The following is a 27,666-nucleotide window of genomic DNA, read 5'->3' on the forward strand; positions in this document are numbered from 1 at the left end:
TGCAACACGTGCCCAGCTTTTTGCGCACAGTGTGCGGAAAAAACACCCACTCGTGCCGGCACAGCCGGCACTCGTGTCTTTTTCCGCACACTCGTGCCCAAAAACGCCTTTTGGGCACTTGTTACATAAATAACTATATTCAAACGTAGTGATGATTAAAAACTACCCTACACTTTTTTACACTAAAATTACAACATATGTAAAATCACAAGATTCGATATTAGTTTCAATACTCTCGTTGTATTGAAGAGATTGTAACTCATTCGAAACCATAATAAATTGCACTTGTACAGAAGTTCCGAATCAATCAAAGCTGCGTGCAAATGTGTGTGCTCGCGCGCGCGTGTGTGTAACTTTCACGTGCTCGCACACTCGCACACATTCAGAATCGAAAGGAAATTCAATTTCACAATACTAATATATATATTGCATTGCTCGAGACCGAATTCCAATCAAACGAATTTTCAGCTAACTATCGAAGGCGCATATATCGCGCCACCTTCGTTTTTATTCGCAACGCGTGGAAAAATTCGAGTCATCGCAATAACAAGGAAGAATCAATTTTTCTCATATGAACTTGACGATATCTACAAAAAATTAGCGAAAACGTTTACACACAAGCTGGTTAAGACTGTCGAACGATTAGTGCAGCATGTGTAATACTATTTAATAATGACTAAGCAGTAAAAACTGTTTCAATGGCAAGGAATGTGTATCAACTTATCCATAAGTTAATTACTATTACAGCAACTCATTCGTGACTGTCTTGTTCCGACTACTCGACTCTTCCTGTCTTTGCTCCCTGTAAAGTCAACAAACCGAATCGTTATGTGCATGTAAGTGGACGAGGTTCGATTAAGTAGAAATAGCACGAGTGTGCATCGTCCCACCTGAGGATTCGTAATACGTCTTGATTAACTAATTCGGTGGCGTTGAGGCCCCATACAAAATCAACGTGATTAAAGCCGTACTCGCTGAGATCATAAATGCCGAGTTTGTTGGGAATTTGCTCGTAAAAGTGTTTGATATCCTGCGGAAACGAGATAAATGCGGAAAAATGAAACATTTGTCGCAGTCAATCGCTCATCTCAGCAAAAGTCTTAATTTCGTCGAGTAATTCATTGATGATAAAAAAATTACCCTGCTGTCGACGATGGCGTCGTTATCGGAAGTGAACGCGGCAACGGGTATCTGTATCTTCGTCAAGTCGTACTTGGGTGGTTCCTCTTGATGGTAAAGTTGTAAATTCTTTTCTCGGCCATGATCATAATTGCGAAACTCGTTGACGCGTATGTACTGGAACCAGTGCCAGATTATGTTCATGGACGTGCCCATTGGAAAGGCGCCCAAATAATCCGGGATTCGGCTCTGAAGCAATAACGAAGCGCAAAAAATAATGATTTTTCTGTTATGATCGTCGACATGAGACTTGGTTACTTACGTAATCGAGCTGAGGCGGATTGTATCCAAAAATGTACGAAATCACACCGCTGCAGGCCCAGTCGCGCAAGAAGGTGACGTTGCACAAGTCGTTGAATAAGGTATCGAACACGCCGCCTTGGGGTGCGAACTCGTACAGACCAATGAGTTTGGCCCCGAACTAGAGAAAAATGCAGTCAGTTACGGGCACCCGTGAGCTTGCTGCGACGAAAATGATACCTTAAGCTCCTTCCAGAAAACCGAGAGAAACCTGATGAGCGGCTGAGTCATGTGGTATTCGTAAATGGCCGGAGCCAGGCCTATCATCGCCCTGACGTGTTTGGCCGCGTCGGGCCGTTCCGAGGCCATGATAGAGAAAGAACCACCACCCATCGAGTAGCCGACGTAAAATATATCCTTACCGGTCGTTTTTCGGATATGATGGATCACCGCAGGCATATCGTAGTAGCCCACCTCGTGCCAACTGTAAAAGTTAAATTCTACTCGTCGCATTGCAATTGATTTTTCGATTTTTTGTTGTATTTGAAGTTGTCACCTAAAGTCCCAGAATTCTTTGTCTTTTGGTGACAAAGTTTTGTGCTTTCTCGAATAAGCATTGCCTCTGAAATTTCCGAGCCAAACGTCGTAGCCCTCGTCCCATAACAAATAGGCTACGAAGTAAACATTTCTTTCTAAATATCTCCCCTCGCCATCTAAATAGATTACAGAGTTTTCCTTAATACCCACCCAAAGATCGATTAGGTCCATTTTTTAACCAGTCGGTTGAACTCAACAAGAGGCCGTGTTGAAGGAAAATCGGCACTCCGTTCTTTTGCGGGATGCGATGAATACCCAATATATAGCCATCTTCGGTTTCGATTTGGTGATCCTCGAAAGGATAATGATTTTTTCTCAAAAGTTCTTCCTACGAGCGAAGATTACAATGAAAGAAACTGACCAAGTTTTAGCGAATCCCGAAACAAAAAGACATCGGCACGCGTTCTTTACCGTTGTCTCGACGGTAATCGAGCCCTGCACTCGAAGGGCGAGGTAAGACACTATCGGCACCAGCAGTGTCACGAGAAACAGCTTATTCTGAAAATAAAATGTTTCATAGATCATTGCGAGGTAAAACATTTACTCGATCGCGAATGACTCGCGATATTTAGTTGTCCGTGAACGGCTCAACGGCGTCGGTAATGCATCCGGCTTGTACAAAAGTCAGGTAACTCACCTTATAGCCCATATTTATGAGTTAACGATTTGCCGTAGGCATACGCAGAACAGCAGCGGTAAGCACTCGCAGAGGTCGGCACAAAGTTTGAGAAAATTCAACGAATGAATCGTCTCGCGTTACACTTGCCGCACCGTACGATAATAAAATTGTCCTGCCGGCTTTGGGCGTGCAGCGAGTGGCGCACAACCGTTTCTCCAAAATGCACACGTACTTACAGCCGAGCCGAGCCGGCCGAATGTTTTTGTGTATCTCTGCTGCTGCTGGCTCCGTGTCTATCGAGTGCACACTTACACTCGGCCGCATACGATAACTGTCAAAGTCACTCGCCAAGTGTCCGTCTGTCTGTGAGCGGCCGTGCCTTTTAATAGGGGCGTATTTTTGCTTTATCAAAAACACGACTGCTTGGTCGTCTTCGGACAGCCGCGGAGAGCTGCACTCCGATCGTTCTATACACACGAAATAACATGCTTATCAAGGCAAAAATTGCTTAGCGCTACGAGTGAGGAAAGACTTTTTTCGTCTCTCTTATACACAAACGCACACACATACACACAACACACACACACACACACACACACACACGAGCTCTACATGTAGTATCAAGCCCGCAAACCTGTGTGCACGTGCAACGATTGCTAATTCAACATTGAGCGATGCACATGGACACAAACACAGTGAGACATGTGCCAATACACATACCGATCTCTAGCGCCTCTTCGAGAGCGGCGAATCGTCGACTCGTCGGCCAAGATTTTTTTCATATTTTTTCTTCTCTCTAAAAAGCTCGCCTCGCGCTTTTCCGCTATAGATCCAGTCTCGATAAAAAACAATAACAAAATGAGCTCCAGTCTCGGAAAATAGCTATTTATATATCATTTCCATAAGTGAGAGAGACGAAGGCTGCATCCAATGCTGCCTTTTTGCATTATGTGCGAACGACGTGTGTTATGTTTGTATTGTCAAAATGCATAAATGCATGGTATACCGATATGGTCATTATCGTGCTGATGTCGGAATGATATCGCTGACTCGTTCAAAGTCGCGACTCGTCAGCATTATATAAGCCGGCGGACAAACGAATTCATAGTACAAGCTCGAATCATCGCAATTCTTTTTCTTTGACAAATGCTTATCACGGAAACTTTCGACTTTCACAATTACGCTTGTAGATCGTCAGCGACAGTCAACTCCACTATTATCATAATTGCCAAAGTTAAAATTACAATTGCCTATAAATAGCAAACTCGAATCGAATGCACGATAGTCAAATACATAACAGAGCGATTAGATGACTTATGAATTCGGAATTCAAGGAATAATAGTCGCCGAGGTCGGCCAGCAAAATGTGTCTGAAGTGAAAAAAATATGCTCCAGGTGAGGCTCGAACTCACAACCCCGGCATTGCTCAACTCGTACGATATACTGTCTTATAAGTACCGTGCGCTAACCAATTGCGCCACTGGAGCGACGATCGTCTGGTTCCAAAATTACAATCCCAATCTTAGGCGTTATATATATATATATATGGATACTCAATCGTCGTGTACATGCAAGTAAAGATACCAATTAAAAACCTCATAACTGCTTGCTCGTCTACAATTACTTATTGACGGATGGGTCAATTTCAATTTTTACATTATAAAGAGACACTAAAATGAGTAAAATAGTCTATATAATTTGAAATGCAGAACAAATTCATGAATTATATTTATTTAAATGATAAATGCCTTATAGTAGAGGATACTTTGAACATTCTCTTATGGTTTTAGCACGCATTAAAACGTCACCTAATAGTTTTTTTTTAGGCAAGAAAAAATGATTTATGATGCAAATAATATCTGATTAATAACTGCTCCAAAGTCAAGTTAATATGTTTCTTGCGGTGCACTTATTAGCTACATGAGAAATTACAGTGCAAGAAATTAAGCATACGTTACAGTCGTAAAAAAAAGTAAAAAAAAATTATGCAAAATAATTTTTGCCACGTGTGGGAATATCTCATAATATGTTTTTAATAGGCCACTGTAATAATTTCACAGCAAAAAGTATCAAACTTTTTTACTTTCGTTTTAAAAGCACTTTCCGCGGGCATTGATAAAAACAATTTCGATGATCCAAGGACGTAGTGCAAAAAAATGCTCCAGGTGAGGCTCGAACTCACAACCCCGGCATAGCTCACACAAACACTGTCTTATAAGTACCGTGCGCTAACCAATTGCGCCACTGGAGCTGTTGCGAATAAGGCCAGAATGGTAAATTTTAGACCTGACATGAAAAATGTGTCAAACAATGCCGACCTCAAAGTCAATGTTGGCCTTTCCTCAAGCGAATATCTTGCTCAATTAATTTTCGATTTCGTTCGGCGCATTGTATTCAGTTCAAATTGACAAATATAACTTGCAACATTTTTAAACTATGTTTCTAATATTAAAAAAATAGCAAAAATCAACTTGGTAAAATGATTTTTAAAAAACCCATTGCCTTAAATTTACAATAAACATGATCAAATGTTACAATATTTGTTATTTTTGTTAAAATTTTAATATTTTCATTCAATAGTCGATAAGTTTCCATGAGATATCTGAATTTCAGTAACCATCGATTATGTAGAATTTTTATTGCCGACTGCTACTCATAAGGCATTCAAAAAACACCTGCGGTTTTACTGATCTTCCTTCATTAATTACTTTATCCAAGTATATGATTGAAACTATTCAATTTTGACAGTACCTTCATCTCATCACGGTACAGAACAACAAGCCACTGACATGATACTGAGTTCATATCAAAAGTTACATTTACACATTGAGTAAATCATGTCTCATCGACTGTGTGTATATATGTGCATATTGCCAACGTCAACAAGCAACCATTGCGTCGACTGCTCAGCGCTTTCATGCAATATCATAATATTGAGGAAAACCACTGTTTAATTACAGCGTAAAAGCATATGTACAAAACTCAAACTATTTTCTATGGTGAATACATTCACAGATTCGTGTATTATCTCTTTGATGATTCTCAACCCATAAAACAATCTTGTGCGATTTATGTTGCTGAATTTATAACATTTGTTGGTTCAATTGTTGAGGTCCAATTGTACAATTTGAAAGAACATTATCACTGTCAAGGTAAGATGACGTAGATTAATCATTTGTACAATTTGTTCATATCTCATGCACGAAACAGTTGTTAGACTATTTTTACGTGACTTTCGTAACAATTCTGATGAATATTTAATAATTTCAAATAGATATGAGGAAAGATGAGTTGGTTCGATACATCAAGTTTTGCCAGTCTAGCCAAGACTGCGCTAAAAGAGGCGCAAAAAACCATAGACAAAGCCTTAGATATCAAAGATGAGGAGCAGCGTTCAGGAACAGTTTTGCCTCAAGACAGTACATCCTCTTCAGAAGTTTTTGATACTTGGGAAATGGACAAAGATAAACCAGTCGAAGAATCTAAATCAGTTTCGGATCAGTCGCAAAGCACAAGTATTTGGGGTAGCTTTACTGGCTCGTTTTTTGAAAATCCAAAAGATATCATGACTGCTGTTACAAACAAGACAGCTGAAGCTTTTAAAGGCTCTATAGAAAGTTTAGATGGGCAAACAGTTCTGAAGTCATCAAAATCTTTGCCAGAAAGTTTATCTGTAAAAGATGAAAATGTACAATCATTGAATAGTGGTGTTCAGTCTGTATCAGATTTAGATTCTGCTTCAATTATATCTAAGTCGGAAAGTATAGAAGAATATACAGGTCAAGGTAATGTATTTACATAAATTTTATATGTGTTGCTTTTAACAATGTAATTAATAATTTGAATAATGTCAATAGCATCAATAAGTCACAATATTTCTGGAAATCAAAACAATTCAACAAAATTATGTGAGCAGAAGAATGATATATACACAAGTGCCAAATCAACAGAAGCAAAAAAACCTCATGATTCTGATATTAGTGAAACAAATAAAAAATATGACGTTGTACTCAGACTAAATGAAAATCTATCCAATACCATAACTAATACTAGTCATTCTGTACATCGGTTGTCTGTACTATCCATTGAAAGCGATAAAAGGAGTTCAGAGAGTGTAGAAATTTTAAGTATGCAATCTGATACAAATACAGACTGTACAACTAGTCCAGATTCTGATATGCATTCATTAAGTATTTCTATGGGTCAGAAAATTCATTCAGAATCTGTGGAAGTCATACCTGACAGTTTAACTTCACCAAGTTCTGTAGAAATTTTAACTGATTGGAAAAGTGATGAAAGCCCTCATGCTTCTCCCTTGGAAGAAAGACCTTTTGAAACATCCACAACACCAATATCTGGTCAAAGTATTGAGGTTGCAGCACTAATTGAATCATCAATTGATGGAGGTGATAAAATTTTACTGTATCATTTATAGCAAGTTGTAGATATTGTATCATAAAAAGTAATATTTTAAAATTATGGAAATTCAACCCTTTTCAGAAGATGTTAAAAGTTCAACTAGCACATTAGTAGGTTCAATACCAATTACAGCTTCTAGGACCAGTTTAACAACTTCTAGAAATAAAGATGCAAGTGGCGAAGGAGAAGATATCGATGAGGCGAGTTTAGCTGATGATTCCTACGCATCTGGATCAGAGAGTACAATGTTAACAGTTCTTGAACCAGCGAAAGATGAACAAAGTATTTGTAAGAGTGCGGAATCTTTAGATTATCCGCTTGACCAGAGTTTGGATTCTTTGAAAGATAGAAGTTTGGTAAGATAATTATATACATTTATGCCAATAAAAACAGGGAATTCTAAACTCATTTTTTTACTTGTAAATGCTACAGACAAATTTACAATTATCCATCGAAGCGATTACATGTCAGCCGCATTCATCAACAAGCCCATTTGATCGTTTAATATCATCGACTATCGAGCCCTCGGATTGTAAATCTCAAATCGAAGGACTAGAACGTAGCAGTACTAGCGAGCAGTACGCGATGTTGACCGATTCAAGCTGCGAAGAGACTTTAATTGAAAGTAGCTCGGACGACAATAATGCAGCAAGCACTTTCGGTACTGTCAAACAGCCTTTGACATCGAGTTCCTACGTCAAGTGTATGCTCGCTGAAGCAATGGCTGATAAGAGCGAGCTCGAGAACGAAAAAGATAGCTCGGTTTCTGCTAGGGATAATTCACCGATTTCATCAGAAAGGTAAAACATTTTACTATAATGGAAATGGAATTCGTTATTTGTATTTTTTTATTCAATGTAGCAGATCGGATTTGGTGAAAATCGGCTCAGACCAGACAAGTGGACACACCAGCGGCGATGAAATCGAAACGACTACGTCGAGTGATATAGAGATTATATCAAGGTACAGGTACATTTGTAGCAAGATAAATTATTCATAGTATCGGTATTGATTAAATTATTCCAAACTTTTATTTTTATTTAGTCCGAATGGGGACTCGAGCTCTACTCAATCGCGTCAGAGCCCCGCTAAGCTGCCTTGCAGCTCAAAAACGACGGATCTTCTAACGCGAACTCTAAAAACTCGAGGACATTCACGTGAACTGAGCGAAATAAGCGTTGGTTCGGACGACGCAAGTCTCGAAGTAGAAAGGTTGCTTCGTCGAGTTCGGGAAATGACAGAACTTCTGGAAGCAAGGGAATCTAAGCTAATCGAAGTTAGTCGCGCGAATATGGAATTGCACGAAATTAACAGCAGCTTGAAAAAACAACTGGATAGTTTTGAGAAAAATGCTGAGCACAGTCAAGACATAAGCCAGTTGACCGATGATTACACACAGAGATTATCAGCACTGGAGCGAAAATTTCAGCAAGCCATAAGGGAGAGGGACAGTTTGCGCAAGAGCTTAGAAATCACAAAACAGGAGGCAGCTTCGAGACTGTCGGCTAATGAGATGTCCAGTATCAACGCTGAAAAAGATGAGATGATTCGAGAACTGAGAGAAGAAGGTGAAAAACTGAGCAAGCAACAGTTGACTCATAGCAACATCATAAAAAAGCTTCGAGCCAAAGAAAAGGAGAGCGACGCCTTAATTAAAAGTCAGAGGTATGTATATTGAATCGGAAAATATTATTGAAGCATGAATTTGAATTTATTTGATTTTCAGTGAGCAATTGGAAGAAAAAACTACTGAATTAGAGCGGCTAAAACGATCGTTATACGCCAAAGAAGAAGTTGAAAGAAGTCAGATTGAAGCTGTGCACACACTCACGGCCAAGTGTAAGAAGCAGGAAAAGGACATTTTGATCTTGAACGAAAATTTAGATCATGTTACGAATAAAATGGAGGCATATAAGAGAAGCTTCGAAGCCGCAAAATCGTAAGTTTTACGAGCAATTACAGTTTGTATACGTGTTAATAAATAATTTGACTTTCCTTAGGGATTTGTTGGAAACGAAAGAAAAATTAAAAGAAAAAGAGGAACATCTTAAGCTTGCACTGGAAAATGCTGATGAATCAAATGAACGCGAACTTCAAATTGTTGAATTGAAAAAAAAAATACGTGAAATGGAAGAGGAAAACGTCAAGTAATTATTAATTTTGTCATTAAAATGATCAAATAGGCATGTATTATTTTTATCATTGAATTATTTTAGGACAGAAGAATTACATCGTCAAGAGAAGCAAGAAATTCTGAGGCGCTTAGAAGGCGCGGAATCACGAAGCGAGGATATGGCTGAATCTTTGGCTCAAACGACTCGTCCTTTGCTCCGCCAAATTGAACAACTTCAATCTAGTTTAACGCACAAAACAAATTTGTACATGAAACAGGAAGAATCAATGACCGAAAGAATAAACGAATTAGAGGTAAAATTGGAAAATATCATGGAGACGAATCGGTCGTTGTCTGAAGAATGTACGAATCTTAAATCAAAATGTTCAGTTCTCGAAACTAAATTGAACAGCAAAGAAATTGAGAGAAGAAAATTAGAGGAAACTATCGAAGGAATAAAAAAAGAAAGTGATCAACTCGCAGAGGAAAATAAAGTGTTGGTTTTATTTATTATTTATTTTATTTTTATATAATTATTCCATCGTTTGAAATTATATTCACACTAAACTTTTTCAGTCATAAGCAAGCAATGAAAATGCTGGAAGATGCGCACGCAGTTGAAATTAAAGAACTAAAACGTGAAGTCAGCTCCTTGGAAAACAAATTATCGGTTGAAAAAGCCGCGACAGACGCTGAAAAACGTAAAGTTGCCGCTATTGAGTACAACGCGAGCGTCGAAGAGCTACGATTCAGTCCAACCTTAAGCATAGGAAGAGACTCGGTGTGTAGTACAAGCAGTGTATGGCCAACTGTAAGTCTATTTATTTAATTTAACTATTTAAATGATGACATATTGAGAAATACTAACAAAATTTTTTCAGGTCAACGATTCAGTTTTCGAAAGTGGTTCTGGCAGATTCTCTAATGTATACGATAGTTACAGAACAGGATCGAATAGTACATCTATGTTGGAAAATTTTCAAGCGCAACTAAAACAAAGAGAAGGTAGGTACATCAATGAAAATAGTAATATCGATGAATCAAGGATCAACAGTTTAATATTATCTGTTACATGATTTTTATTTTATCAGGAGAAGTACATCAACTGCAATGGGATCTTTCAAGACGAACAACAGAGCGTGATGCCCTTTCCACTGAATTGTCAAAATTGAGTCTTCAAGTTGAAAATCTTCAACAAAAGGTTGTTGATTTAGATCGAATAAAAGAGAATCTTAAAGATGTGCAAACTAAATATGATGCATTACTTCAAATGTATGGTGAAAAAGTAGAGGAAAATGAAGAGCTTAGGCTGGATCTTGAAGATGTCAAAGATATGTACAAAACTCAAATCGATCAGTTGCTGAAACGAGATCTTTGAATTTATCGTGAAAAAAAGCTTTAAGAGTGAATTATGTGTGTTACGGTGCGCATAAATGAGAAAGTGTCTATATTAAAAAGTGTGTATTGTAAGCATGTAAAAAACTTGAAATTAAACATTGTATATTTCATGTGATCGTGCGGTATTATAGTTTTTAGTATTTTACAGAAATTTAACGCAAAAACATTAAAAAAAAATATATATCTATATAAGAATTTTAGCTAGTTATCGGCTTACAAAATAAAACGTGCATTAAGATTTTTACAAATACTATTGAAAACAAATCTATGAATTAGGATAATATTCATACGTTTCAAAAAAAAATTTGTATAAATATTAACTCGCCTAATTTTTTAAATTACTTGTTGCTATTGAAATATCTCTTTGAGAAATGTACCAATGTATTGTTTTGTTGACTGTTATTAATTTTTGTTAAAAATGGATCTATATTATTCATGTAGAACTTTTATTTAATGACTTTTGAGTTATATGTTACTGTGATCTTGCTTCATTGTCGTGAATCGAATTATAATTTATTTTGTGTATAAAAGTAAAAAATATTACCTTTCAATTAGATATACAATTTTTTTTTTAAAGAATTTCAATGTTATACTATTATATAAAGATCAAAATTTGTATATTAATTAAAAAATAATTTTTCAATACAAACCTTACAAAGAAAAAAATGTATTAAATTTCTAATCCTGAAATGTTTAAAGGGTATTAATTTTTATGAAATACAGACATTTATTTATTGCGATTTTAGTTTATTAAATATTAAATATCCATTATTACAAATTTCGGTAATACATGTTTGCACAATAACCAATAATTAAATTACATATCTAAGTGTTACATCAGGCAAAAATAAAATTTTTCATTCTTATTAAACTGAAATATAAATAAAAAGAACTTAAGTGAGTAACACGTTTTCTGTGTAACATTTTTTTCATTTAAAAATCTATTACAACTGTAGAAATTGAATATGAAAAAAATTTATAATAAGACGAATTTATTTACTCTTGATACAATAATTATCAACAACAACAAAATTAATTGAATTTGTTTTTGCTCAGAAAAGAAAAGAACGTGTCACCAATTACGCATAAATAAAATTTCACCATAAAATTACTAGAGATATATTTTAGTGATATATGATTGTGAATCATCTCTTTTAAGTAAATAAAATTTTTTTAATATAATTCTATTACATACAGTATTGAATTAATTTTTTTCGATCAAATTTTGCAACGAAAAATATGTATCTAATTTAAACTTAATGATCATTACATACATGGTTTCTTGTAAAGTTTAATGAACCCATATACTATTTGCCTGTAAACCATTTAAAAAAATTTTTTTTGTAGCTCTAAATTTAAAGCCGGCCGACAAACTAATTAGCCATTTTTTCCTTTGCGATTAGTCTTGATTGATAAATATTACCTTTATATATTCTCGAGTAAACTGATTCATTTTTTCAATAGGTTAAGTAGATAATCAAGTTCAAAATCAAATAATCAATGAATCAACATGGCCAATAACGAAAAATGAAGTGTTAGAAAACTGACGGATCACTAAAGATTCGAAATCCGCGCGTCGTGCTCGGCTATTTTATGTCGTCGTCGAAATCATAATTCCGTATCATCATATATCAGTATTATCATCCTCAGAGCTTAAGTTTTCTATCTCTTTTTTTGTCATTTTTTTTCTTCAAATATTTTATTGAGCAGCTGATATTCGTCCATCTTTAAAAGAGGAAAGAATTTCAACTCTCGCAAGTTAAGATGTACTTTTTAGCGTGGTAAATGTACTTTGTTAAGTTACTCGTCGTGCGTCGTTCCTTTTCTCTCCATTGGTACTCTTTGTTGAACACAGAGAGACAGGTCAACAATAATTGAAGTAATTATGGATTTTTTGTTAGCTCTCCTGTGCTCGAGTTACATTTGAAGATACATTATTCGGCAACAAGACGGCAGAAAAAGACGAGATAGACTGCATTTATTAAATGTTGATGTTCATTGACGAAGACTTGAGATCCCATTTCGGCGCAGCGCGAGCTAACGCCTTCATATAGTAGCTCAAACCCAGGGTGTCCAGCCCTCATACAACTGGGATAAATTATCAATCGACAGGGCCTCGCGAATGATGTATTCAATTTGTTCGGATACCGTAACCTTACGCGCAGGGTTTGGATCGCGGCCATCCAATTTAGCACGAATCCTGCGCCACACGCTCAGGGCGTAAGTGTTCTGTTGCTGAGTCGCCTTACCAGTTGCTGGATTAATCGCGGGCACACCTCGCCGCGGACTGAAGTACACGCTGTCTTGCCGCACAAGTTTCGGCTTGTTGGGCTGCGTTTCCGTTGTTTCGTTGGCCAAGTCAGCAAATTGCAGTAACTCATCGTAAAGCTGTGGTACGACGGCGTTTAAGTCCTCAAAATCAGCTTTCAATGCAGACGCCGATTCCGAGTTGATTTTTTGCAAGTCTAGATCCTTGATGCTAGTTGATAATTTTTCCGTGTAGCTGCGATACTTTTGCAGAAAATCGTTCAATCCAGGCATTGTCTCTTGTTTGGACATTCTTTTGAGTAGTAGTCTCACATCATTAATCAGACGATGGTGATCAGCCATTGCATTTTGCAAAGACACCAATTTTTCTTTGAGCGATAATTCGGCTGATGTTAAATTCTCGACGCATTCTTGACTATTTTTCTTGATTTCAACAATACCCGCGGAAAGTAGATGTTCGGTTTGTCGTAGCCAAGCCACATCGATGTCCTTTTGCTCGTTAGCTCCGAGTTGTAACAGTTCTACAAGGCTTACTTCAAGCGGGGTCACAGTGACATCCAGATTTTCAATCAACATGCAACTCTTTTTGAACTTCATTAAAACGTCCATGAAAGTTACGTGAGTCGCAATGGTATCAGGCTGATTGATCGATCTCAATGACTCGAATTGTAAAATTATATTGCTTCTTGTCGTTGCCGCAACTGAAATTTTCTTCAGTTGAAGCATCTTTTCGTTGCTATTTTTCACCGTTTTATCGAAGAGACTAATAATATTATTTACGTCTGGATTAGCCCCTGCAGCCCATTTGAGTCTTTGCACTGACTGCTGTATGAACTGATACAGCTGGTCGCCAGCTTTGTCCAACTTGACAGCGATGCTGGATACGTCATTGACTTTTGAACGCAGCGCATTGATAAAATCTGTACGATTGAACTCGGGCGGTGTGATTTTATATAACCGCAAATGATCTTCGTGCATGAAGTAATGGATGGTCATAATTTTTTTCATTACGTTCCATTTGGTTTTCATTACTCTCTTCCATGATGTGGCAGTGATTTCTACTATCCTTTCCAGAAAATGCTGTTTGAGTTTTACTAGATGAGCTCGACTGATCGCTCGCTGTTGTAATTCTATTTCGCGCTCGTCCGTTGGAAGATGATTAATCAAATCGTGTACATAGTTGCAAAGATATACGAGAGATAATTTTCCATCAGGACCCAATAATTCCCATTGAGCTTTGATCTCTTGCTCTACTTTCAGTGAATTTTGCCTCAAAAGTAAGCTACTGATGACCACACTCAAGCACACAGTTAGTGTGCCCAATACAAAGCGTTTGACAAAGTCGCCAATAAAAGATCTTATTGGTGCCGTGATGTTATCGCCCAAGAAGTAGCGCCTCACTGATTCGGGTTGAAGATCTATGCCTTGGAATAATTTCATCTGATGACGAAATATGTCAAAAACGTCCATCATTGTTTTTATGCGTTTTACAAAAAATATGTTATTAAGAACGTTGCGAGCTTCTTTTCCAAGTTGCACAGGGGCCATATCTTCAGCTCTGTCTAGGCTATCTATTTTACCCCAACTTTTCGGAATTGTTGGGATAGAATGGAATGCTTCAACAAGATTTTCCTTTTCTGCATCCAAATGTACAAATAGATTATTAAACTTGACAAGAAATTCGGGAACATTTTCTACAATCAACGAATTCTCAAATTTAACACGCATTGCGAGAACCTGTTCGTACACGTCGGAGTGAGGACTACTCGTTTGTTTGATAGTGAAATATAAATGCTCTTCTAATTTTTGCAACAGATCGGTGCATGGTATATTAATTTCATTAAAATAATTATCAACATCATCCATCATTTTTAAGAAACTTGAATCGGCGGATGGAATAAAATTGGCAGTCATTGGCAGTAGTTCGACGTAGAAACGGGGCAGAAAATCTTGCAAAAGTTGATACATTGTCTTGACATTTTTGAGACACTCGATGTGGCGATCCAAAAGAGGATCGATCTTCACAAGCGTTATCAAGTGGTACACATACGAAGCATCGTGACTCAACTGATATACGAACCAATCGTTGCCTGAGATAGAGTGATTAACCAAACACTTGGCATATTTAACATCAACTTCCGATTTCAAGAACTGTAAATTTAATTCAGCGAAAGTCATGAGCAAAGCACTCTCAAAACTTCGGTTGCAAACGTCATAACTCTCGCGGTACTTAATCGCTTCATCTCTCGCAACTTCATAATTCTTCTGTAACTTTTCAAAGCTTAAATTTTTTATGGGAGATGGTCGCTTAACGTAAACATGCTTTTGTTCAATTTCATCAATCAATTCCTTGATTTGAGTAGAAAATTCGACCACGGTTTTAGTTACAATATCGTCACGGCTAGGAGGACGATAAAGATACGAAGCTTCTTGTTCGATTAATTCGCAAGTGCTCACTGAGGGTAATGACAACAATTTACTTGCCCAATTCTTGTGCACCACTGTCCGGTGCTCCTTGATGATTTGAACTGGATAATTTGTTATGACCGACGAGTAGTGATTAAGATCATCGATGATGGAATGTAAAACTCCCATCAATTGTTGTGACACAGCCACAAGTTCCAACTCGGACTGCTGACACTGATGGATCATCTGACTCTGGCCAGCGTTGTGTAAAAATTCTTCAATCTGATCAAAAATATTAGGAATTATTTCATCTTCTAATTTTCTCAACTCTACGGAAGCTAGCTCCAGTGCTAATTTGTTGATAGTTTTTATCGCATCCTGAGAAGATAGGGAAAGAAAAATTAATTGTCAAGTATCCAATTCGTTATTAAAAATCATTAAAATATTCAAAAAAATTGAGGAATACTCACTCGGTGACTCTTTATCTGTTTCTGGTAGAGATTCTGCAATTCTCGCATATTATGCATAGCCAATTCCTTGGAGTCCATAGCTGTTTTAAAATTATCGTATCTCTTGAGCAGCGTGAAGAGAGGGTGGGGCTCCTTGCCAGGTTTGGCATTTTGAGCCTCTTGTACGAGGTCTAGCTGCATGTATCGCTCTTGTATTGTGTTCTGCCACTGTTTGTTGACATTGTAAGTCTCGATCCAAGTTGCCAATACCGAGATCAAAGCCGGGAAAATTTTCGTGACTTCGTCCTTGTTATTTAGCCATTCAATGCGCATCTCGCACACGCGTACCTTGAACATGGCGTGAGTGAGCTCGATCTCGAGCTTCTTGCGAGTCGTGCCGTTGGCACGGGAACGAGCTTTACCGGCCGCTGCGTAGCTTAGGATGCTGGTGTCAGAGCCCGAACGCCAGTCGACCAACGGGTCGTACACGAAAGCTTCGAGGAGTGTCAAGAGGGTCTCTCGGCCTTGACGCATCTGCGACAATGTGTGCTCGCACGCGTGACGGAACATGCCCTAAAATCATCAAAAAACCATGGAATTATGTATTAATTTATATATATAGATAATAAATAAAAGCGACTGTAGGATACGTCTCGCACCTGTCGATTTTACATACTATCGACTACAGATAACGCGAGTGACGTAACAACAAAAATCACATCAGATAATTTGTAAATGCGAAGCGTGTCCCCAAAGTCGCGCCCGTAAAAAGTTTTCGAGCTTTACATCGATCGGTGTTAGACTCATAATAATGATGATGTAGATCGCGCGTACACGCAATACAAGTCGAGTCAGTATCATTTCGGCCGCAACAGCAGCATCAGTGCACATTTAACACGCGTCGACGCGTCAACGATGGCACTCGTCGATCGATCTTACGCATCGCACGAGAAAAAATTATGAGGCTCGTCGTGACCGGTAATTTTGCGACAGACGAGTCGATTGCTACTTCCGAAGCGTGAGTCAAATTTTATCTACTGCATAGCATAAGCGAATAATCGTGGTGTGGCGATTACGCGAATGCGCGCTTCTGGTTCATTTCATTACTTGTATCATTTCTTTTAGAATTCTTTAATTTCGATGCTTTACGGAACATTTTGCCATGATGTAATTTTATGCGATGCATAATCACAAAACCAACGACGCTTAATATTGTAACAAACTCGATTATCTCTCGACGTTCTCTCTCGCGATGCTCGCTACTTTTGAGATATTTATCCGAGTCATTGAACAGTCAAGTGCAGCGGGTCTTTTTTTTCTTTTTACATGCCAAGGCCACTGCAGCGATGGCACTCGCAACGAGACAACTGCACGTGCACGCACTATTAATATTTTTTCCTACTTTTGATCAAATTAATTTCGTTACAGCTCTCGCGTGGATCTTTCCTTCCTTAAGATTACATTGAATATGAAGCATGACTCTACATTATTTTATTTTATTTCAGACCATCGTCACCACTGTGTTCGAGCTGTTGGATCGCTGTCGACGCAGTCGTCATCACCGTTATTATTCTTGGAAACGTCTTAACGATTCTAGCGGTCAGATTGAGCCGAAGACTGCGCAATCCACAATCGAATCGGCTGATTTTGAGCCTCGCCGTATCGGACCTGTTGGTAGGCCTCGCCGTGATCTATCACCTCCTATTTTTTCTCGACGCGAGACTAGCCTGCTACAAGTACTCGTGCATACCGAGGTGAACAAATTCACGAAATTCTTTATTCGACAGCATTAAAATGAAATTTGTTGCAGATTCGTGTTCCCGGCGTTCTGTTGCTGCGCGAGTTTTTGCAATGTTACAGCGATTGCCTTTGATCGCTATTTAGCTATAATACACCCACTGAAATACAGCGAGTATGCAAGGGAGAGATTATTTACAGTGGCGATAACGATAATATGGGCGTGCTCGGCCTTCGTTTCGACTATTCCGATCTACTGGAATATCTATGACAGTTCCAACGTCTGCGAACTTTATACAGTATTTCCGAGGTATTTTTTATCGGTCTTAGAAAAATTGGCTTAGAAAAAAGTAAATTTGCCAACCGTTCGAATGATTTCAGATTATACATGATCGCCATTCTCACACCACTGTTCGTTACCGTTTGGTTGAGCATATTCGTTCTTTATCTGAGAATATGGCGAGAGGCGAGGATACATGCGCGTCGATGGAAACTCACCGGAGCCAACGATCTCGACCGCGACTCTAGCCAAAAGAAGAGTATCCAGGTTGTGCTTCCTATTCTTGGATGTTTTACAATTTTTTGGTTACCCTACGTGGTCGTAGCTTTGGTTCACGTGATTGATGTCGATCAACAACCGAGCCCAACGATATACCGCGTCATGTTTTCCATGGCAATGTTGAACAGCGCCGTTAATCCCATTATCTATGCTTGGAAAAATCGAGCTTTCCGCAAGGCTTTTAAAAAATTAATGCGGTGTCGTTCGCCCGATTACAATCAATTTAACTCCAGTTTTCAGCATTACTTAAGAAAACAAGACGAACTAGTGCAGAGAGATGTGAAAAATGGCCCTGAACGGTTATTAAAAGACGCGGTTAAAAACCACAAAACAGCGATAGAGCACGACCCGATGTTATCGACGGAAAATTTGTGAAATTGTATAGTGTCAAGTATGATCGATCGATCATTGTATCATTTGTACTTAATATGAATACTCATAATTTAAATTTTCATGAATAACGTATGATGTGTATTGTAAATAATAAAAACGAAAATGAATTGATAAACTCACCTCCAAACCCGTGGGGCCCAAAGCCGCTTTGATATTTTGAGTCAATCTGAATGGCACCTTTTCGGGAATCCGCAGACTTTTTCCTCTCTCGAAGCAAATGTTATAATCGATGTGTACGACTTCCCCGGTGTTCAAATCAATAAGAATGTTGTCAAGATGTCGATCACCGAGTCCGATGATGTAACCGATGACAGACATTACGGCCATAGAGTAGGTGTAATTTTTGGTCGCTTGCCACCAGCCTCCGGCATTGCTGCTGTTGCATAAAATTTCGTTAGCTAGCAAATCCTTGGGAGTCTCGTTGATGAGCTCCGTCAAGACTTGCTTCAAGACTCCAGCTGGCCATTCTTTTCTGTTTTCTATGGAAATATTTCGTTCTTGTAAAAGAGGAGCGAGTTTCTTATGGAAAAGCTCGGTAGGTCGTTGGATAGGAGTTTGTTTGAGAGCCACTTCTCGCTGCTGCCATCGCTTGTATAAAGAGAACATGGGCGTCACACCGTCGACCCACTGAATCAACCCCGAGCGGGGTCCAAGAGGCACGACCGAATAGTGACGAGCACGGTAAAGGCCTCCATCATTGGTAGAAGACATCATTGTGTTACATACACTCAAGAATTGCATTATGCGCTCGTCCAAGTGTAGATCTTCCAGGCCCTTGAAAAGGTAGGTATAACTCTGTCCATCTGATCCTTTGAAGATGAGTTTTTTGGGCTTCGTTTTTGTGGGTAAAACGGAGACGAGGTCTTCTACCGACTTAATCGTAATTTCTCTGTTAGAAATTATTCCTGGCATCGTAATGCATGTATCTTTCATCGTGGCTAAGATTGGACTTATTTTTGCCATCGACAGCGAATACAAGTTTCGCTTTTGATATCTTTGACCGAGCATATTCTCAAGCGATTTCAACTGCATCATCGAACCGTGCGGTTTCGCCGGGTTCTTTGGATTCTTCAATCTTTCAATGAGTTTTTCCATTACTGGGTTATATTTTTCCTGGAAGCTAACTTCGTGAGGCGTTTCAGCAGTTGCAGTTGTTACAGCGTACAATTCTTCGAGTACGAAGATTATCGGCTTGACAATAATGCGATATTTTTCAGCAATTAGATGTTCTTTAGCCTCTCCACTGAGCCAAGTGTTTTCCTGGACTTTTTGGATCTCTTGCTCGAGCTGTTCAAAACGTTTGTAAAAATCTGCATGATGCTGAGTAAACGTGGCTAGCCACAATTCATCCCACAGTAGTGTTATTCTTCTCAGTTCTTTGACCAAAATTCGAACCTGCTGAATTGATTCGGGCAGGCTTTTGCTCAAACAGTCGGTCATTTGCGTGAAACACTCGTTCATAAATCCATTCGAGGCGTCATTATCTTCTTCCTCGATGAAATCTCCCTCTTGGCTGTCGTCGCTGTCGTAACCCTGATATTTGCTCGGTTTACTGCAGGATATGGTGCCAACCACTGCGGGAAACGTAATGAGATGAGGAGAATTCTCGGCCACTCGGCGCAACAATTCAGATACTCGCTGTCGCACGTAGCACTCAGGGTGAGTCAAGCGCGAAAACAATTGCGGAATGATGGCTTTCCAGGGTTTGGTTGCAGTTATCGAGAGGCCTTCTTCGAGTACTGATTGTAGCTCTGTAGCATGTTTGACCATCAATCGCAAGAGACGAAGCGTTGCGGTGATGTTTCCAACGGTGTTCGAGTCTGAGTTTAACTGTAAGAATTTGAAATAGGCTTCGCAGGCCATCTCGTAAAACTTGTACTTGCGGACTTTAGCTTTTTCCCAGATTTCGATAAAAGGCGACAGACTCTCACAATTGGCGTCGCTTAGTATCGGCAGACTTCGCAGCGAGTTCTCTATGTTGTCAATGGCTTCGAAATTACTGCTGTTGATGTCGCCTTCTTCTTCGCGTTCGAGCACGCTCAAGTGATTGCTCTTGTTCAAAATAGCAATCACGCTCTCGATCTCTTCTTTGGTGGCTTCGATAGGAAGTAGATCTTGGATAAGCTGTTTGTCGTCATCGAAAAGCATGTCGTGGCTTGGATTGTCGACAATTTTACGACCCCAGCCGTAACAAAAGCTGGCGAGGTTCGACTGAATTTTTGCCACATTTGGATCAAGCTTAGCGCCGAGGCGCATTACTTTGCCATAAGTCACCTCGGTCACTGGTATGTTTTCGTTTGTGTTGTTCAGCAACATATTTATCGATCCGTCTCCATATTCACCCTCCAGCACCATAAATTCTTGAAGCTGCTCACAGTTTACAACGTCGGCATCGCTTCGAATTAAATCGGACAGCACCAACAAAACGTTGGAGTTGAGTGATTTCCAAGATTCGTCGTTGGCTCTTTCATTTTCACTGGAGTACTTGTAAAAGTCTATAGTAGTCATGAGTGTTTGTGTCGCTGTATAACTGATGACCTTCAGGGCATCGTTTTTCTTGTCCAGAGCGGTTAATAATTTTGCAGCCTCGATCATGCCAGAAATTCGGTATTTTTCGGGAAGATAATGAGTTGATACGTTTTGAACAATTTCACCAATGTGACGAACGGCAAAAAAGCGCGCCAGTTCACGTTTCGCAAGTTGATAATTACCTTCTAAGCGAGCACTTTTAATGATCTGCAGGCGCATTTTGCTCATTTTATCAACATAAACGTCGGATTCTTTCGGAGTGAACTGGTAGATATAATTAGTCCACCACAGGAAGCGATTCAAGGATGCTGAATTAAACTCTTGATTCAATTTGTCCCAATTGTCCCACTGTGAAAGCTGAGGTACCTCAGCACCGTGTTTACTGCGTTTGCCATTGAAATCGAAAACGTCCAACAAATTTGAGGAAGCGCAAAGCATTATAGTAGCTTCTTCGAGAAACTCAGCCGGGACGTTTCTCAAACATTCCGACATCGTAAAAGCAGCAATGGTTTGACACTGTTTAACTTTTTCTATGTCACTATCATCTACGCGGTCACTGCAATAAGCTTTGAAAGCTACATTTGTCAAGGTATTCTCACACTGGCTATGGACTTCGGCGACGCTCCAATTGGTTTTTCTCCTGCGATCCAGCATAGTCCACTCGCTCAAATTTATCAAAGGAATAATGCATGCCTGATCAAACTCGTATAAAGCTGCTGCTTGGGATTCCGAGACGCTAGGTGTAGCGACGTTCCAATTGTAAGGATCGGCGAGTAAAGCTGCTTCCTTCTGCTTCCAACAATTCAAGCTGCAGAAATCATTGAGAGACAAATAACACTTACTTATTCGTTCCAAGCAGAACGACGAAACTTGCGAGTCAGTGAGGTTCTTAACTTCTGGATTCTCTTCCCCACTGCATTTGAGAATCTCCGTCTCCAATACGGACTTGTAAATAACGGCTCCAGCCTCATATCTACCGGCTGCATCTTCTACGGCAGCTTGCAGCCATGAGAATTGACGATTATTTTTCTGAACGAATGATACTAATCCTTGCAAGGCTTCGGGTTCGCGTAGCATGACCAGAGCGCGCGCGACACAGACGACGGCCCGCTCGAATTCGGCAGTGTTGCTCTCAGCCGTAACGCTTAGATCTTCCAAGACGCGCAAACCATTACGGAGCGCTTGCGTTGCGAGGCCGGCGTGAAGCGAAACCACGCACAGGGCCAGGCGCACCCGCTTCAACCACTCGCGACAGGTCAAGGCGTTGGTGCGAAAGAAAGATTGGACGGGTTTTGCAGCCTGTGGTAACGAGACAGCGCATCCTTCGGTTGCGTTGTGCAGAGCTTTCTCAAGGTGTTCGAAGAATTCCACCAGCACGCGCACCCGCTTCTGCTCCTTTAAAACGGCCTCGAGGTCCGTGATTGTTTGACATCCGGTCAAAGATTTTCTGGGGCAGCTGATTTCTCGAGCCAAGTCCTTGAGTGCGCACTCGAAATTCATAAAAGTGTCCTGTGGCTTACCAAGTACAGTACGCAACTTATTAGAGATACAGTGCTGGGCTGCTTCGTTCATCGCCCAGTGCAGCATGAGCGACGAATTTCCTAAAGTAAAGCTGCCAAGCTCAGCCAGTATCTTGGTGTCCGCTACAATTGGCCAGCATGTTGCAAATATCTCGCAGACTCCCTTAGGTTCAAACTGATTCAACGGCAAAATATAATTCATGAATGACTTGAATTGTTGCTTGGTCATAGTAGGCTTGGTGTAACGAAGAAGTTTTTGAGCACTTAAATATGCGTTAACATTGTGATCACCGATCGTACTCTTCGATATTCTTTTATTCTTCAAAGAGACGTAATTTTTCATCCGCAAAAATACACGATGCGGAGATATAAGCTTCAACAATTCCACAAACTGTTTCTTTTCCTGATGACCGGAATGGCATTTCATGATGATCAAATCCACAATTTTGTTATAGATCTCACCTTCCTCAATGAAAGAGTTAAACACTTTATCGGTGAGAACGATACGAAAAAGATCGCAAATTTTGGATGATTTTTTGTGGTTCATTGAGTAGTATGCTCTATCGACAACACTGTTGAAGAATTTTTTAACGCACTCGTCTTCTGAGGTAAGTGAAAATAATAATCGCGATTTTGACGCTAAAATATTATAAGCCCAATCGAAAACTATATCAAGCACCTTGCTCTCTATACTTTTATCTTGCATAACTTCACCAATTAAATCAAGTGTAATTTTCAAGTTTTTAACAGCAGTTAATTGTGTGATATCGTATTCATTCAAAAGTTCTATTTCGACTGATGAATTTCTAATTTCTGCTGGTAATTGGTAAACATTGGTCTTACAGAGAGAGGATATTAATACGAATAAATCGTAATGAATAACCTTAGATATTTTTGATAGTACTGAATTTTGTGGTTGTAGTTCTAAAATTGCATATAAAATGTTTGGCTGCAAACTTTCGACACCTTCATTGGATATTTTTTTTGTTGTTAATTTTGTGAGAACTTGCAATGAAAACTGCAACACATGTTTAGCATCTTCCCGTGAGTATGTATGATCCTTCAAAGGATTATTGGCTACCAGAGTTCCAAAATTTGGAATAAGGGTATTGTAAGCATTTTCCATGTCTCCCAAGATGTAATTATAACTGGTTTGAGATAACATAATATTTGTCGAGCTGAGCAAGTTACTGTAGATTTTTACAATTTCTTTATTAATTTTTTTATTTGAACTAAAACGTAGCTTTGAAATAACTGATGTACTTGAAAGAAGTAAATCAACAAATGAATTTTCTAATTTTAGAGGTAATTCTTGAATTATTTTGTTAATTAGCTCAAAAGCTGAAACCCTTCCATCGTCCCAGCATGTTTCAATTTGTTCTAGTTGTAACAAGATATAAGTAAGCAATAAGTCTAATGTTGTTGCAAATTCAGGTTCATATTTTACATACACCAGTAAATGACATACGCACTCATTTGCAACAACTGCTAAACGCTCTTTTTCTTTGGATAAATTTTGAACAATTGTGAGCGAATTTAATGATTTAATCAATTCCAAAATTTTGCTCTCTTCTTCTTTTGAAATAGAATGCAGACTACTATCTTGTTTCAAACGTTTTCTCTCGATCTTTTTAACTTTTGAAATTTCTATTATTTTTATAACATCTTTATGATCAATTTTTGCCTTTTTTTTAAGTTGACTAACTGTTTTTTCGATAGTCCCATCAGAAATATTCAAAAGTTTCATTTGATGCTCTAAAACGGAAATATTTTCTTTACTAGGATCAATTAATGTAAATTCTGGATTATTCTTATCATCTTCAAGTTGCAGAGCTTTGATAACCGTTTCAAGCATTAAAACCAAACGATCAAGGAGAATTCGTGAATGTGGAGAAGACCATTGTGTTTTCATGGCATTAAAATTCTCTTCAACGCATTTAAGAACCGTATTAACCACTGATAAAACACTAGTCATTTTTTTAGTGTTTTCTTTAAGCTCTTTACTAACTGCTTTATCTGTTAATTGCTCTCCATCAAGGGTAGTACTATCCGTTTGAAGTGACAGCATTTCATCTCTGTAATTTTGAATGTCTTCAAAAAATTGATGTAATAAATTTTCTGTAAAGTTAGTATCTGCTAGCCAATATCTTTTTAGTTGTTGTAAAGTTTCACTAGAAAATTGAACTATCTCGATCGAGGTACTTGTATCAATATGCCAACCTATTAGGATATCAACTATATCATGAAAAAATTGTTCAAAGCAGTCTGGATACTGGTCAACCACTTCTAGAATGGCATTACAAGTAACAATGAGAAGTTCAGGAGTTTCTACCATCTCAAGCACAGAAAGTAATTTGGGCATAATTGTTGCAGAATTATCCTTGAGTTTAGGTTTAATTCGATTAGCTTCTAAGGTTTCAATGAAAGCTTCCATTATGGAGCATTTGACTTCATTTTTTTGTTCTTTAGATATTTTCTTAAAAATCCAATCTAAGTAGCGTTTGAATTCATATTCACTCACATAGCCAACCAGACCTATACAATGGCTAACTTCTTGCTTGATATTTGAATCAGGACAAGTATAAAGCAATTCTAACAAACTATCACAAATATTGTCCAGAGTTCTTTTAACATATTTTTGATTTTCAGGAGCTTGAATTGATTCTTGTAGATGTGTACATAAACTCCAAATATTATCATAGTTGTCTTCACGAGCTAAACGCCTCAACAACGTGGAAATTTTAGAATCTTCTGCAATAAAAAAAGGAATAATAAAATAGTGATTGAATGCTTTTTATACTATAAAAAATTACTGCTGCTACAACTAAAATTTTTTTTCAAGTATCAACGATTCTTAAATCTAATTGATAATATAACTACAGATATCAGAACTTTTTCAGAATTGGTTTACAAAAACAGTGCTCAAGACTGCAAGAAAACATTAATTAGGAAATTTCATACTAAACATTTTTCTCACAGTAATTTCAAAACGTTTATGTTTAACAGTTTTTTAAAGCAAAATGTATTGTATCTTTATAATGATACTATTAATAAGCTCAACTTTGTGATAGTTTTTGAAGAGGTCGATTTTGATATTGTTTTGAATAAGATTTTTAGACCATTTAAAAAATAAACTTGCATTCTGAAGAATGAAAAAAAAAACAAGCATTCAAACAATTAAAAGTGATATAAACAAGTTCTATTAAACTTACCAACAGTTCTTTTATCATCATATCTATTATCATGATTTTTTACTGACTCGTGAAATTTAGATCTGTCTCCACGTCCATCTCTGTCACCAACATTGGAATGAACTCGTTTGAAACCTCTTCCTCTGTGACCACTACCTCGACCACGAGTTCCACTGTTTCCTCCTCGAGCCATTTGTAAATCATTTCGTGATTCACCCCTAAAACAAGTGTTCATTAAATATTGTTAAAATGCTGATGATATCTGTCTAAATTTCCTTATTCAAGGCTCAAAAAAAAAAAAAAAAAATTACCTTTTTAAAATTTTTTTATACATAGTTACTTAATTTACCTAAATTTAAACTTTGAGAAACTATGATCAGATGACACTCGAGATCCTTTCTGGCAAATGAAGACTGTAGTTTTTGGTGTTTTAATAATTTCTAAATTTTTAGAAAGTTCCTTTTCTTTTGGCTCTTGAACTTCTAAATGCTCAGATACAATAATTTCGTTTTTTGTATCTGAATTATTAGAATTTTTTACTTTGGTACTAGCAGAACTGCCACAGATACTCATAGATAATAATGAATCTATTTGAAATCAGTGAAATCACAAATTGTACATGTAGATATGAATCTGAAACTCATAAAAAATTGTTATTTAAAATTTTTATAAATAGTAAATAAAATGCTTAGTAAAATTAGAAGTAATTTTTTAAACTTAAAGCAATCAAAAGTTTCTACACGAAATAGTTGACATTAATTATAGTAAATTCTTGGGAGAAATAAATTTTGAAGTATAAATAAATTGTAGATAAATTATTACCCCGTGAAAAAAAAGTATTCAGGAAACAGAAGTCGAAATTTTCATAATAAATGAACTAACTCGGTTTTTTGGTTATGTTCGAGTGCTTGATAAATTTCAACTTGTCGCAACGTACATTTGTAAACATAAAATTTGATTTCGGAAATATCCACATTAAACGAAGTTAATTCGCGCCGATTGCCTAGAAGAATATTTTAAAGCAACAGCCCCGTCCAATTTAGGCAGAAGATGTACATATTTTTCGCATTTTTTTTATAAAAACATAAATGCACAGGCACAGTAAATAATTTTCAGACGAATAAGATGATTTTCGAAAGTTGAAATTTCAACGGCAATCGTGTCTCAGTAACGTATCATGATTTAAAATAATTTTACAGATCCGAAAACAATAATACTCACCGCTACCCGTATAAACATATATATGGTTTACATCAGCCCTTAGAGTTCACTAAGTCACAGCAATGTTTTGACACAACTGGCACAGAATACGGACGCCGTATAAGATTCGTACATTGCGATGGCCACAAGTTATACTATTTACTGGCATGCACACTTATGCTTTAAGGATGCGGTTTGTCTCAGTGCTGCTTTCGACATTCGACAGTATTATATGATATCACGTATTGTAATATATTATAACCGTAATGCTGGATCGAGAGAGCATAGCACTCATTGCAGCAGACGTACTACACTACATACGGGGTCGGGAGATGGCGCGGCTTCTCGAAAATCGTGCACATGTAATAGATAAAATAAACACGCGCTGCCGTAGCACGAATGCTCAGTTTAAACGATTTCTACCAATAACCTTAAGCCTAGTTGTCGGTATAAAGTGAGAAAATTAATGAAACTGTTTCAAGTCGAGTAGTTTGAGTTTTTACCGCGTGTACCGATACTTTTTTCAACAGCGACGCCGCGAAGAAAAGCGATGGCTCACGGAATCAAGATATGCCGCGCATCAGCCTTAGCACTCAGATCACAGGTTTAGATTTTTGATGGGGATTGTCGAATACCATGAGACGCGCCAATTTCACGACAATAGTGGGGAGCGATGCCGGCGCCAAATGCCTTTTCACGTTGTTCAGTCGATTCAAAAATGATAGATTAACTGGAGTGAGTTGATTTTATTGTTGCGATCGCAACTATCGTTCACCATATCAGACTACAATTATAAAAAATATCGTCTTATTTGATGATCGACTTTTTTCTTTTTATGATCCATGTGAA

The 27,666-nt window shown here is 38.1% G+C and overlaps 4 protein-coding genes and 2 non-coding genes across 11 annotated transcripts; 2 read left to right on the forward strand and 4 right to left on the reverse strand.

Moving 5' to 3' along the window:
* Nucleotides 1-64: 64 nt before the first annotated feature.
* Nucleotides 65-3,452, reverse strand: LOC106657899 (lipase 1-like). The gene is made up of 10 exons (XM_014379598.2): nucleotides 3,356-3,452; nucleotides 2,654-3,102; nucleotides 2,428-2,514; nucleotides 2,167-2,344; nucleotides 1,976-2,090; nucleotides 1,660-1,903; nucleotides 1,442-1,600; nucleotides 1,141-1,368; nucleotides 891-1,030; nucleotides 65-802 (listed from the first exon to the last, which is right to left on the reverse strand). The coding sequence occupies exons 2-10, from the start codon at nucleotides 2,663-2,665 to the stop codon at nucleotides 742-744; spliced, it is 1,224 nt and encodes a 407-aa protein (XP_014235084.2). The 5' UTR covers nucleotides 2,666-3,102; nucleotides 3,356-3,452; the 3' UTR covers nucleotides 65-741.
* Nucleotides 3,453-4,022: 570 nt separating this feature from the next.
* Trnai-uau lies at nucleotides 4,023-4,122 on the reverse strand. Its single transcript has 2 exons — nucleotides 4,085-4,122; nucleotides 4,023-4,058 (listed from the first exon to the last, which is right to left on the reverse strand). It is a non-coding gene; the product is annotated as a tRNA-Ile (tRNA).
* A 670-nt stretch (nucleotides 4,123-4,792) lies between these two features.
* Nucleotides 4,793-4,886, reverse strand: Trnai-uau. The gene is made up of 2 exons: nucleotides 4,849-4,886; nucleotides 4,793-4,828 (listed from the first exon to the last, which is right to left on the reverse strand). It is a non-coding gene; the product is annotated as a tRNA-Ile (tRNA).
* A 456-nt stretch (nucleotides 4,887-5,342) lies between these two features.
* LOC106657845 (TATA element modulatory factor) lies at nucleotides 5,343-11,108 on the forward strand. 4 transcript variants are annotated; one of them, XM_014379528.2, is made up of 13 exons: nucleotides 5,343-5,787; nucleotides 5,910-6,420; nucleotides 6,493-7,041; nucleotides 7,136-7,410; nucleotides 7,487-7,854; nucleotides 7,916-8,023; nucleotides 8,099-8,719; nucleotides 8,781-8,993; nucleotides 9,055-9,201; nucleotides 9,271-9,663; nucleotides 9,744-9,978; nucleotides 10,049-10,172; nucleotides 10,259-11,108. In XM_014379528.2, the coding sequence occupies exons 2-13, from the start codon at nucleotides 5,922-5,924 to the stop codon at nucleotides 10,543-10,545; spliced, it is 3,819 nt and encodes a 1,272-aa protein (XP_014235014.1). In that variant the 5' UTR covers nucleotides 5,343-5,787; nucleotides 5,910-5,921; the 3' UTR covers nucleotides 10,546-11,108. The 4 variants fall into 4 exon arrangements, with proteins under 4 accessions (XP_014235014.1, XP_014235015.1, XP_023316611.1 ...); XM_014379529.2 differs by having other exon boundaries at nucleotides 7,916-8,017; XM_023460843.1 differs by having other exon boundaries at nucleotides 7,919-8,023.
* Nucleotides 11,109-11,603: 495 nt separating this feature from the next.
* Nucleotides 11,604-27,484, reverse strand: LOC106657980 (serine/threonine-protein kinase SMG1). Of its 3 annotated transcripts, none has more exons than XM_014379727.2 (6): nucleotides 26,839-27,484; nucleotides 25,967-26,250; nucleotides 25,639-25,835; nucleotides 18,498-25,177; nucleotides 15,710-16,261; nucleotides 11,604-15,617 (listed from the first exon to the last, which is right to left on the reverse strand). In XM_014379727.2, exons 2-6 carry the CDS (start codon nucleotides 26,188-26,190, stop codon nucleotides 12,624-12,626), a joined length of 10,647 nt encoding a protein of 3,548 aa, XP_014235213.1. In that variant the 5' UTR covers nucleotides 26,191-26,250; nucleotides 26,839-27,484; the 3' UTR covers nucleotides 11,604-12,623. The 3 variants fall into 3 exon arrangements, with proteins under 3 accessions (XP_014235213.1, XP_023316658.1, XP_014235214.1); XM_023460890.1 differs by lacking the exon at nucleotides 26,839-27,484 and adding an exon at nucleotides 26,440-26,818; XM_014379728.2 differs by lacking the exon at nucleotides 26,839-27,484 and having other exon boundaries at nucleotides 25,929-26,053.
* Nucleotides 16,468-18,491, forward strand: LOC106657981 (5-hydroxytryptamine receptor 1-like). Its single transcript, XM_014379729.2, has 4 exons — nucleotides 16,468-16,706; nucleotides 17,194-17,442; nucleotides 17,499-17,735; nucleotides 17,807-18,491. The coding sequence occupies exons 1-4, from the start codon at nucleotides 16,648-16,650 to the stop codon at nucleotides 18,357-18,359; spliced, it is 1,098 nt and encodes a 365-aa protein (XP_014235215.1). The 5' UTR covers nucleotides 16,468-16,647; the 3' UTR covers nucleotides 18,360-18,491.
* Nucleotides 27,485-27,666: the final 182 nt, after the last annotated feature.

The sequence above is a fragment of the Trichogramma pretiosum genome, unplaced genomic scaffold (genome assembly GCF_000599845.2).
Source record: "Trichogramma pretiosum strain Unisexual culture from Peru unplaced genomic scaffold, Tpre_2.0 scaffold6, whole genome shotgun sequence".
NCBI lineage: Eukaryota > Metazoa > Arthropoda > Insecta > Hymenoptera > Trichogrammatidae > Trichogramma > Trichogramma pretiosum.